At 41.2% G+C, this 13,206-nt stretch overlaps 1 protein-coding gene across 5 annotated transcripts in view; it reads left to right on the forward strand.

Moving 5' to 3' along the window:
* Positions 1-13,206, forward strand: part of ECE1 (endothelin converting enzyme 1) — a 173,768-nt gene that overhangs the window by 141,701 nt on the left and 18,861 nt on the right. For all 5 annotated transcript variants that reach the window (XM_031962676.1, XM_031962680.1, XM_031962678.1 and 2 more), the window contains 6 exons: positions 2,551-2,693; positions 3,875-3,989; positions 6,711-6,821; positions 8,512-8,610; positions 10,940-11,017; positions 12,979-13,082. In XM_031962676.1, the coding sequence (XP_031818536.1) occupies positions 2,551-2,693; positions 3,875-3,989; positions 6,711-6,821; positions 8,512-8,610; positions 10,940-11,017; positions 12,979-13,082 (650 nt within the window). The remainder of the gene's footprint in view (positions 1-2,550; positions 2,694-3,874; positions 3,990-6,710; positions 6,822-8,511; positions 8,611-10,939; positions 11,018-12,978; positions 13,083-13,206) is intronic.

The following is a 13,206-nucleotide window of genomic DNA, read 5'->3' on the forward strand; positions in this document are numbered from 1 at the left end:
GGAGGGCAATGGAAGGTGATGGTGAGACAAAAATGGAATATCTGGTATCTCAGACCTGGGAGTTCTCCTCGCTTTCGTTTGTTTAACATTGCTGACCCTGTGTGGGAGGGCATTGGGAGTGAGTAAACAGTGGCTTTCTGAAGACTCACCCATTCTCCCCGAGCAACTAGCAGGTCAGACTGTCTGGCTGCTGTAATCTGCTGGTCTGTGTTTTAGAAGGTCTGGGGAGATCTGAGTGTGTCTGCCACTGTGCCAGCAGTCCCATAGGCAGAGCTCCGATGGGCTGACCTGTGTCCTACTTCTGATAGACCTCTTGTTGGAGTCCCCTCTCAAGAGGGCACACTCCTTCAGGGATGCCCTTTGGCAATTCCCTGGTCCAACAGGGATCAGGAGCAATCTGCTGCCAGAGGTGGGCAGTGAGGGGGCTCACCCTCAGGCTGTGCTCCTGGCTCATCACTGGTAGGGGAAAGAGCTCTGGATCTAGAGTAAAGACCCGATTGTAATCTAGCCTCTGGACCTTAACCTTGTTATTCACTTGTGTCCTGTTCTTCACAGGATTTCTGGGGTGGTTTGCCATTTCTTTCTCTGATTTTTACAGATGAGGAAACGGAGGCAGACACAGTGAGATGACTTGCCAGGGTCACACAACTAGTAAGAGGCCGGATTTCGGGTTCTCCCGACTCCAGGCCTGGTACTATCCACTATGGTGTCCTCCAGCTGCCCTACTACTGGGCCAGTTATTATTTTTTTTTTTTACCACTCAGGGTCTTAATTTCCCCATCCATAAAACAAGAGGGTTGGTTGAATGTTTTCTAAGGTCCTTTATTACAGGGTCATAGAATTGAAATAAAAGAGATCTAATCCCCCTGCTACCTGAAAATTCACAGATTGGGAAACTGAGACAAAGAAAGATGAGATGCCTTGAATGTGGTCCTGCAGGTAACAAGTAGCAGAGCTCAAGCCCAGGACTCCAGTACACACTCATTCTTTGTGCTGCCCCTGCTCCTGAGGACTCTGGCCCCCACCCCACTCCCCAAGCCTCACAGCACCCAGGACCAAAGAGCTAGTCCAGAGAGATCAGGTTCTGAACCTGGGTCCATCACTTTGGCTTTAGTATGTAATGTTTGGGTAACTGTCAACATAATGAGTTTCCTTTGTAATCTAGTGAATTTTATTTATATATTTAAAAGAATCATTCTGAGAAGGGGTCAGCAGTCTGCCAAAGGGATCTCTGCAACAACAGAAAGGTTAAAATTCAGAATCTTTGGAGCAGAGTTATGTCAGAACTGGGAGGGCCTTAGAATCCAGGATGTCAGAGATGACTAATGTCATTTCCAATGATCTTGTGATGGTAAGAGCCATCAGCACCCAGAGAGAGGCTTGTGGGAACTGAATGTGGATCACAACATCACATTCTCACTCTTTGTTCTTCGCTTGCATTTTGTTTTCTTACTATTTTCTTTCCTTTTTGATCTGATTTTTCTTGTGCAGCAAGAGAATTGTATAAATATGTTTACACATATTAGATTTAATATTTTAACATGTATAACATTGGATTGCTTGCCATCTAGGGGAGGGAATGGGGGAAAGGAGGGGAAAATCAGAAACACAGGGTTCTAGCAAGAGTCAATATTGAAAAATTATTCATGCATGTCTTGAAAATAAAAAGCTTTAAAAAAAAAAAAAAAGAAAGAAAACGAACCTAGGATGTCAGAGCTGGGAGGACCCTTAGAACCCAGGAGGTCAGAGCTGGGAGGGCCCTTAGAACCCGGGATGTCAGAGCTGAGAGGACCCTTAGAATACAAGAGGTCAGAGCTGGGAGGGCCCTTAGAAACCCAGGAGGTCAGAACTGTGAAAGTTCTGAAAACACATATTTTCAGGGCTGGAAGAGATCTTAGGCAAGGTTTCCAACTTTTAAAAAATATTCTGATAACTACATTTCATTTGCCTAATTCACTTATGTCCTATTCTTCATGGAATTTCTGGGGTGGTTTGCCATTTCTTAAGGCAAACCTTATGTATTTTTTTGTACATGTTAAAAAATATGATTCTGAGAAGGTGTCAGTGAGCTTCATTAGACAGAAGTGACCCCAAAAAGCCGAGCACCCAGTCTGGAGTAGGGAGATTCTGGGGGGTTAAGGCATAGGTCTTAGGGCTCGGGAAATAGCTTTTCACTCTGGGGCAGGACAGGTAGCTAAAGCTGAGAATATTCCATCCTCAGTCACAAAAGGGCCTGGAATGAAAGCGTTTTCCAGCAGAACCATCGAGCTGTGGGCACATTGTCCCTGGTCCCTCTCCCTTCTGGCTCCTCTGTCCTTTGGCTCCCCCTCCAGCTAGGTGAATCTGCCAAACCCTGGCAGTGCCAGGCACTGTTGAGTCTGCAGAAAGGTCTGCCAGCCAGGGATCTCATTGGCAAGCCTTGGGAGCCTACAGTCAAGATTACAGGTCAGGAAAATTTCCCGTAGGCATCCATTCAATAACAGATTGCCCCCATGGGGGCTGTGACAGGTGACTGGCCTTCCAGTTTCACACCCGTGGCTTCTCTTCCAGACTTTGGCACCTGCCATCAAGTGGATGCCCTTCCTCACCACCGTATTCTACCCCGTGGAGATCAATGAATCAGAGCCTGTGGTGGTCTACGCCAAAGAATACTTGGAGCAAGTCTCCAACCTCATCAACAACACAGACAAAAGGTACTCTCACCTTCTGTTTGGGGTGCCAGGAAGAATATAGCGTTCTGTCACTCTCGTGGCACCTTGAACCGAATTATTGTTACTGTAGGAAGGTGTAAGATAAAGAGGTCTTACTTGGACACAAGAACTGGATTCAAGTCCAAGCTCTGTCAGTCGGATGACCATGCGCTAGATCCTTCTCCCTCTTGGTGACTGATCTTCTTCCTACAATGAAGGGTTAAGTTAGAGAGTCTCCAAGGCCACAGAATCTCTTAGAATCACAAAATTGGACCAGAAGAGTCCAATCCCCTCCCTTTACAGAGGTGAGACAGAGGTCTGGGGAGCAGTCTTGTCCTGGCTCACAGAGCCAGGGTATAAAAAGAGCAGTAAGTCCATCTCAGCAGCCAATATTTCTTCCCCAGGCCCTGAAGGGACCTCAGAGCCCACCCACTCAATATCCAGACAGAAATGTCCTCCACGACTCCCCGTGGAACGGTTATTTGGTCTTGTTTGAAGACCACTCATGAAGGGGAGCCTCCCAGGGAATGTCTTTTCTCTTGTGGATTGTTCTCCAGTTGTTAACAAGTTCTTCCTGACATCGGGCTAAGATCTGCCTCTGTAGCTTCCACGTTTCCTCTTGCCATCTTTGATGTTCTGGGATTCTCTGCCATCAGAAGAATGCATGAATGGCCCTCAGAATGAGGGCCCTCAGAATGAGGGTTTAGTCTATCTTTAGCTAAATTGGTAATAGCGGACAAGGGCCCAGGGTATGGGGGAAACAGGGATGAGTGACTAGAGGAAGATTACGGAACAGACAGTCAGAATTTCCTCCTGATACCCTTTCCTTTGACTCTTTTCCCATCGCTAACCCCTTTCATCCCCTACTCCTAACCATCCACTTTGGTATTGTATAACAGCCACCATCTTCCCTTCTACTGCCCAGATTTCACCTAATGCGGGCATCCTATAGTTCTCTCCACTACTACTGGTCCCTGTGCTCTGATGTTCCCTTTCATTTATGCCGGCTGTCTCTTGTGTTTGCCTAGTTACTTACCTAGACAGTCAACTCCTTGAAGACAAGAACTGTATTTTTGTTTTGTTGTAATGTATCACATATTCAGAATGAATAACAAGACTTCTGAGAAGAGAGGGAGCCTTCCAGGGTCCTTCTGACTCCCCCCATTGCCTCCTCTTTCCAACAGCCTCCTGAACAACTACATGATCTGGAACCTGGTGAAGAAAACAAGTCCTTTCTTAGATCAGCGCTTCCAGGATGCCGAAGAGAAATTCATGGAAGTGATGTATGGGACCAAGAAGGTGAGAGATGGGGGAGTTTTCTCTGCTCAGGCTCCGGCCCGTTCTGCCTCAGTCATTCTGGAGCTGATGATGGAAGGAAGCACCCAGGGCTCACAGCCAGGAGATTTGGGGCCAGATCTTAGCTCTGCTGCTTACTGTTTCCCCCTTCGATCCAATCCAGAAAGCTAAGTTCCCTTCATGTACAAAACAAGAATCAGCCTTCTGTAGAGAATGGACAAGAATGCTTAAGGGCAAGTACTATCTCTGACATATGCTGGCTGCCCAGAAAACTAGAAAATCTTAGTATCTGGCCAGAAAGCCCCAGATTCAAATTTGGCCTTTATAGCTAGTTATGTGACTCTGCGCAAGACACTCAATCTCTGTCTACCTCAATTTCCTCATCTATAAAATGAGGATAATAATAGCACTCGTTTCCTGGGGTTGTTGTAAAGATAAAATGAGATAATATTTGTAAAAGGTTTTGTAAACTTTATAGCAATTTATAAATGCTATCTGTTATTTTTACAAGCATTTATTCTCCTTCCCTTTCTTCTCTTATCCCCCTGCCCAGGTGAATAATTAAAAAAAGAAAATCTTCATAAGGAAGATATATATAATTTGTAGAAAATTGCACATGTTTAACATATATTGGATTACTTGCTGTCTAGGGGAGGGGAGAGAGGGAAGGGAGGGAGAAAAAATTTTGGAACACTGTGGGTTTTACAAGGGTGAATGTTGAAGACTATGCCTATGTTTATTTTAAAATAAAAAAAAAATATATATATATATATATATATATACACACACACACATACACACTTTCGGAAAAACTGATCTCTATACTGGCCCTGTCCAAGAAGAGATGTCTCATTTCAAATTACACTTTCTCTGGCAGGAGGTAGATGACATGTTTCATCTTCAGTCCTCAAGATTCAGAGCTTACATTTGTATCACTCAAGAGTTCTAAAGTCTTTCAAAGTTGTTTTTCTCTGTATCATTTTTTTTCGTTATATAAATTGTTCTAATTCTGCTCACTTCCCCTGCATCAGTTCATAGAGATCTTCCCAATTTTCTCTGAAACTATCCCTATGGTAATTTGTTAGGATGCAATAATATTCTTTTACATTTATACACCACCATTTGTTTAGCTATTCCTCAATAGGTGAATATCCCCTTTGTTTCCAGTTTGGGCTACTATGTCTTTTGTGCATTGAGGGATTATTTTCTTAAATCTCTTTGGGGAATAAACCCAAGAGTGTCCTTGATGGGTCAAAAGGCATGCAGACTTTTAGGGTCTTTTTGGGTAGAGTCCCAAATTTCAAGCACTACATTTTCCATATAACTTTTCCTGATCATCCCATCTGCCCAAGCTCTCTCTCTCCCAAATCACCTTGTACTTAATTACTGTGTCTATGTTTGTATTTATTCCCTTCATATTTATTCTGAATACTCTTATAGAAGTACTTTTTATCTCCCCATCAGAATGTAATCTCATTGAGATTGGGGATTGTGTCATTCTTTTTAATCTAGTACCCAGCACAGCACCTAGGATGTAATAAATACTTGTTATATTATAAGTATTTATTATTATATTATATTATAACATATTATATTATAATTATGCATATTATAATATAATATATTATGTTATATTATATAATTATATATTATAAATATATCATATTATATATTATAAGTATTTGTGGAATAATTGAATTGTTGGAAAGTCTTTATGGTATGCTAAATAGAACAAAGAACTGGGGTCAAAAGGCCCCAATTCAAATCCTGCTTCAGATACTTACTAGCTCTGTGTGATTACAGACAGATTACTTTAACCTCAGAAATTCAATCTTTTCATCTGTAAAGTGGGCATTATAACACTTGCAGTTTGGAATTCTATGGAAAGCATTTTGTAAGCTTTACACTCTGTGAGTGTGATTTTCTAGTATTATTTTTTACTATTCAGGGCATTCTCTGCTGCTCTTTTTCTCCTTTGTCTGAGTTTTTCTCCCCCAACTTGAGACTGAGCTGGGATAACACAGGCTGGGAAAAGAGCAGGTGGTGAATGGCTGCAAGTGGGTCTGTCAGAGCCAGGCCCTTAAGGGCAGAAAACTTTCATTCTTCTCCTCTAATCTAATTGTCCAGCCATCTCTTGACAGGAAAAGGATAATCAAAATAAATAAAATAATTTCCTAAATTTCCTGGAACAGTTCAGCTCTGCAGCATTGGGGGCAATAAGGGATGATCAATTAATAATAGTAGCCCACAAGAAGCTACAGGGGGGAGACCAAAAGAAAGACTTGAATTAAGCCCTGCCTCGTATATGTATTGACTGTGTGACCTTCAACATGGCACTTCACCCATCCCTGCCTCAGTTTCCTCATCAATAAAATGAGGATAACCCCCCCCCCAGGGTGATTATGACTCATTTGAGATAAGATTTGTAAAATGACTTGATAACAACAAAAAACCTATGAGAAATACATGTCCCGTCTGAAGCAGTTTATCTTGGAAAGGAAGAATTGAGTAAAGTAATGATATATCACTGTGTAAGAGTCAGATCAAGAGAGGTGAGCGCGGGCTTGTGGAGCGAGACCTGTCAGGGGCTCAAAGATTACCTTGTCTGAGCTTCTCAGTTTACGGGTCAGGCGACAAGGTCACAGAGGTAGGTCGACGGCCCCGGTTCTCCGCACTCTTTCCACATCCCTGGGGTGACTGAGTCGCCTCATTTTGCCTTCACAGACGTGCCTCCCACGATGGAAGTTTTGTGTGAGCGACACGGACAACAACTTGGGCTTTGCTCTGGGCGCCATGTTTGTGAAAGCCACGTTTGCAGAGGACAGCAAGAACATAGTAAGTCCTGAGCGCGGGGACAACTCCCGTTGTCCCCCAGGCAGTTCCTCCCCCCTACTCTTGCAGCCTCTCACTCATGGTCTGCCCTCTTCTCCAGGCTTTTTGACCCCCTTCTGACCAGCCACCAAACTGCTATTCCTAAACCTCCAATCGGTTCTGTTGTCCTTGACCTTGCGTACTTGCCTCTATCTTTATCTTGGTCCATTGACACTGATGAACTTTATAAACTGGGCATTAGTCAGGATTGTTCATCTTAAGCCCAAAACGTGCCTCCTGGGCCTTTCTTAGAATAGAAAAAGTCAGAACTGGAAAACAGCTTAAAACAGAGATGGCAGACCTGGGGGGCAGGGGCTTTAGTTCTTAGAAATTCAGAGATGGGAAGTACCTTAGAACACGGGCATCAGAAATCAAAGAAACTTGAGGACATGGAATATTTGAGAATTCAATGCAGGTAGAATGTAAGCTCCCTGATGGCAGAAATAACTTCTTTTTCTGGCCTTGTTTCTCTAGCACCAATACAGAGCATGGCAAATAAGACACTTAATAAATATATATTGGATTAAATTAGTTTGCATTTTATTGAGTTTTTAATTGAAGGAGACAAAGCTGGAATGTATCTGGGATCAGAGATCACCAGGCATAGGAGGGACCTTGGAATATACAGTTGTCAGACATAGAAAGGATTTCAGAACATGAAGTTGGGCTGGAAGAGGCTCAAGAACATAAAATGTTAGAGCTGAAAAGAACCTTAGAGATTGTCCATTGTAGAGAGTCTTCATCATTTTTGTGTCCTTGATCCTTTGGCAGTCAGGCTGGTATAGCCTACAGATCCCTCCTTCGAAAAGCTTTTTTTTTTTTTTTTTTAACATTACATATAGAATTTTTTTTTTCTCTAGTTACATGTCAAGAGATATGTAATTTTAGCATTCATTTTTACAAGAACAGTAATGCTTTTTGCAGTTATTGATTTTATTGTGTTCATGGAATGTTTTGAATAGACAATCATTTTATATATGCTTGACATAGAGTCTTTGTGTTTTTAGTATCCTTGAATCCATGTTATATATTTGATGGACAAGAATAATCCATGGGAAGGAAGGAAGGAAGGAAGGAAGGAAGGAAGGAAGGAAGGAAGGAAGGAAGGAAGGAAGGAAGGAAGGAAGGAAGGAAGGAAGGAAAGAAAGAAAGAAAAGATTGAATCATTGTTTGTTATCACTAAAGAAAGAAAGACAGAAAGTAGAATTGAATCATTGTTTGTTATTAATCATCAAAAATAGTTTACACATAATGATGCTTTAAGGCAGCATGGTCAATAATTATTCATTCAGACTCTAGACTGTGTAACAAAGTTTTTGAATGATGTTGAATTGATTCTTTTGTTCTTTGATTCTTTGTAACAGTAATGCTTTTAAATGCATAAATTAAAAGATGACACATAAAATTTCTTTGTCACAGAATATGACAAAGGCAGCTAATTGCATTGAAATAAGAGTTCTCAAAATTCTTTTTAAAAGGAAGTTCAAAGACCCTGGCTTAAGTATGTGGCTTCCTCATTTGCCCAAAGTGTAGTTCTCTGGAGGTAGAGCCTCTTGGCCAAGGCCCAAAGGTCAACCTCGGCACCTTTAAGATGTTTTTTCTCCCATTGCGCTGGCTCTCTAAACATCTACTAAAACTTGTCTGTATTTTCCAGGCCAGTGAAATGATCTTGGAGATCAAGAGAGCATTTGAAGAAAGTCTGACTACACTGCAGTGGATGGATGAGGATACACGTAAATCAGCGAAGGAAAAGGTAATTTGTGCCTCCAAAGCCACATCGGACCTTTGGGCATCTAGGTGGTGAAGTGGCTTAAGCAGTAAACCTGGAGCCATAAAGACAAGAGTTCCAATCCTGCTTCAGACCTCTTCCCAGCCTGTAACTCTGGATGAATCACTTAATCCTTGTTTGCCCCAGTTTCCTTATCTGTAAAATGAGAATAATAATAATAATAGCACCTGTTTCCCAGGTGATTGTGAGGATAAAATAATATAATACTTTGAAAGCACTTTTGTGCATCTCAAAGCCCTGTGTAAGTGCTAGTAATAGTACTAGTAGTAGAACTAAAAGGGACCTTTTAGGCGTGTATGACACTTCATTACCCTATTTGGGGTTTTCTTGGCAGAGATATTGGAATGCTTTGCCCTTTCCTTTTCCAGTCCATTTTAACAGATGAGGAAACTGAGGCAGACAGGATGAAGTGACTTGCCCAGGGTCACATAGCTAGTAAGTTTTCCTTTTCCTTCTCCAGTCCATTTTACAGATGAGGAAGCTGAGGCACATGGGGTCAAGTGATTTGTCCAGGGTCACACAGCTAGTGTCTGAGCCTGAACTTGAACTCAGGAAGATGAGTCCTCCTGACTCCAGGCCTGGCACACTATCCTCTACACCACCTGACTGCCTTCTACAAAAGATCTTAGAAGTTACTAAATCTAACCCCTTCATTTTATAGATGAGGAAAATGATGGTTAGGAGGCAAAGTAAACACACAGGGAGTAAGTGGCAGAGCCGAAATTTGAACCCAAGCCCCGTACTCCCAAATCCATTGTTTTTCCCCATCCGTCAGCTGTGGAGGTCATCTGGGCTGACTCACTCAGTGTCCATACCCTGTGATGTGGCCAAGGGGGAGGAGAGGGAGTAGAGCTAACTGGCGGGTGTAGGAACTTTCTAATCTTTGACCTTGCCCTCATTCTCACCACATTCTTAGCCACTGATAGAATGAACTCTCAGTAAACTGACTTGTGTCCATTTCTGCTATTAAAGCCTTGAGACTACTTCTGTCATCTTAGAGCCCCCAAAAGCAGAAGCTCTTGGAAACTTTCCCTCCCCCTCTTTTTGAAAATTATAATGAACTTAACAAATACAACAAACATTCCCATATAGAAGGTAAAAACAGAAAAAGAGGATTGTATCTTAAATTGCAAAGTCTCCTTTAGAATTAGTTTTTAAAAAATGCATATTAAATTAAACATGGTTTAAAAAATGACTGTTTGTCTGGGGATCTTTCTGAATTTTCTTCTACTTTCTTCTGTGTATTTTTAAATGTTTCACAAACACACTTCTTCATTTTTTTAAATCTCTATCACCACCTGCAACCTCCCCAACAATCACCTCCTCCGTCAAATAAAATAAGTTCTCCTTTATTTAAAAAAAAATAGGTAAATATCAAGCAAAATCGATTGAAAAAAAAAAACTCCCAACTTGGTCACATATGACAATGTATGTCCCATTCTTCATTTTGTCTCTGTCAGAGATAACTTATATCATCATCAGTCCTCTGGAGTTGTGATTGGTCATTGCATTGATCAGAATTCTCTATACATCAGTTCATATGAGTTTCTCTGAATCTGTTCCTTTTAATATTTCTTAATGTTCCATTACATTTGTATGCAATTGGCGTCAAAGCTACTGAACTCAGTTTCTCTAATCCCAGTCCCATTGTTCTATATGTTAAAATTATAGTTTTCAAATTTGGGGTCTTAAGAACCCTTTACACTCTTAAAATTATTGAGGACTATGATCTTGTGATGAAGAAAGTCACCTACAACCAGAGAGAGGACTATGGGAACTGAATGTAGATCATAATATAGCATTTTCACTCTTTTTCTGATGGCTTGCATTTTTTTTCTTTTGGATTTGATTTTTCTTATGCAGCAAGATAACTATAAATATATATGCATATATTGGATTTAACATATTTTACCATATTTAACATATATTAGATTACTTGCTATCTAGGAAAACGGGTAGGGGGAAGAGGAGGGGAATTGGAACACAAGATTTTGCAAGTGTTCATGTTGAAAAATGAATACATATATTTTGAAAATTATAAAGCTTTAATAAAAAAATTATTGAGGACTGTCCCACAGAGAGCTTTTGTTTATGTGAATTATATTTTGTCAGTATTTAGCATATTAGAATTTGAAATGTCTTAGAATTATTATGAAAATAGTTTTGACTTCACAGACCCTCCCCCCCATGTGTTCCCTGGACCATCCTTTGAGCACAGTTGCCCTCCACCAAGATGTCTCCTACCGAGCATCATCAGCACTGAACATGTCCCATTGTTTGCCTCCCAAACCAGGCAGATGCAATCTACAACATGATCGGTTACCCCAACTTCATCATGGATCCCAAGGAGTTGGACAAGGTCTTCAATGATGTGAGTCAGCTTAATGGTTTGGTTCTTTCTTTTGCACTGCGGAGTCCCTTTTGGGGTTACCTCTCCCAGGGGAGACTCAAGAAGTTGAGATACCCAAAGGTGTACATTCAGTATCTGTTCAAGTTTGGAGCCATACAATTCATCTTTCATTTATTAACCATGTATTGTAGAAGATTATTCCAGGTACTAGAGGAGACAAAGTTAGTTTACATCATTGTCCCTGCCTTCAGGGAGTTCACATTACGCTAATGTAATATATATTGTACAGGGTACTCTGTAAGGTTCAAGGAGGAAGATGGGGTTGCAGAGAAGGCTTCCTGGAGGAAGTGACGTTTGAGTTGTAGTCTAAAGAATGAGGAGGAACTTGATGAGTGAAGAGGGAACTGCAGGGAACTCTGTATTCCAGGCCATTTCTAGAAGAATCAAACTGTTTTGGAGTGTGAGGGCTGTTCAGAGAGATAGTGACCTATTAGTAGAAGTCTCCATGTGGAGTTTGGGTGACTTGATGGGAATTTCTGTTCAGGAGCCCCATGGATGAGATGCCTTCTGAAGCTCCTGCTAAGTTAGCATCTCAGTCCTCACCTCCCCTAATCCACTTGAACGTCTCTCTAGAACCACCAGCGCCTTTAGAGCAGGTTAAATGAATACCCCATGACTGTTTTGTGTGGGATCAGAATTCCTTTGAGGTGTAGACGGGGGTGTAGGTGTAGATTGGAAGAAATAATGACTCAGCCCATCCTGAACTAAATGGGGTCCCCACGGGGCATTATTGGATTGGCAAGAATTTGGCTCCAAAGATGCCCACAACAGTATTCCTTGTTTCAGTGCCCTTTGGTTCCTAGAAACAGCTCCTCTTCCAGCCTCTCAGAACTTGAAATTAGGACTTGGACTTGAAATTTTAAAGGAACAAAGCAAATTGGATTCAGCTTCTAAACCACAATGTTCTTTGAACTTGAGGAATCAGAGGCTATCTGATGTGAGTTCAGTGTGGATCATGAACCATATTCAGAACATTTTGTAAATCTCCCCTTTAAACTGAACCATAAACTGAAATATTTCCTCAGAGGTAATATTTGGATTTCACCTATTGTAATGCATCAGATTGCTTGCTGTCTTAGGAAAGGGAGAAGAGAGATAAAAATCTGGAATATAAGGTTTTGCAAAGGTGAATGTTGTTCTCTTTGCATATATTTGGAAAAATAAAATACAATTAAAAGTTCTAAAAAAAATCTGTGATAATTTACAGTAATCTATTGTCTGATTTTGTGATCATACTTCCTAAAAATATTATGCTATTTTAATTTCAAATGCCAAATTCCTTGTCCATATCCAAGTTATGATGTTGTCCATATTTCCTTATTCCTCCTGTCTAAACTCCATCAAAAATGGAAAATGAGATTTGTCTGTCATGACTTAATTCTTAGTAGACCTAAGCTTTTTCCTAGTGATTATCTCCTTTTTTTAAGTGCTCACAAACTATTCCTTTACTTTAATTCATTCTATCATTTGAACATAATTTGGAAACCTTTTTCTTTAGAATATTTCAAGATAACCAGGGTGGTGGAATAAAATAACTGGGAATGTGTCTGCCTTAAGCTGTCTCCAACTTGGGATATGTTCTCCTTCCTCATCTCCACTTCCTGGCTTCCTTCAGAACTTATCTCAGAATCCCTTCTCTGCAAGAGACTTTTCCTAGTCTCTGGTACTACTAGCCCCCTCCATTATTACCTTCCATTGATTCTGTAAATGTCTTGTACATGTTTTTCCTGTAAGACCGTGAGTGCCCTGAAGGCAAGGGTTATTTTAGCCTTTCTTTCTATCCCCCGCTCTTAGTATCGCATCTGGCACATGACAGGAGCTTAAGAAATGCTTGGTGACTGAAAGGGAGTATGAGCAATGAAATGGGAGACTGTGCCCTGACTTGCTGAGAGTATCCAGAAATTTTCTCTTTTTTTTTCCAGTACACTGCTGTGCCGGATCTTTACTTTGAGAATGCCATGCGGTTTTTCAACTTCTCATCCAGAGTCACCGCAGACCAGCTCAGAAAAGCTCCCAACAGGGATCAGTAAGTTCTTTGAACCCCTCTCTCTTCCTTGTGGGTTCATGGGGAAGGCATAGGAGCCGAGGCTGCAACATAGAAAGGGAAAGTCCTCCAAGCATAATTGTAGATCTGCTACTTAGCTCCTATG

This window comes from Sarcophilus harrisii, chromosome 3 (genome assembly GCF_902635505.1).
Source record: "Sarcophilus harrisii chromosome 3, mSarHar1.11, whole genome shotgun sequence".
Lineage (NCBI taxonomy): Eukaryota > Metazoa > Chordata > Mammalia > Dasyuromorphia > Dasyuridae > Sarcophilus > Sarcophilus harrisii.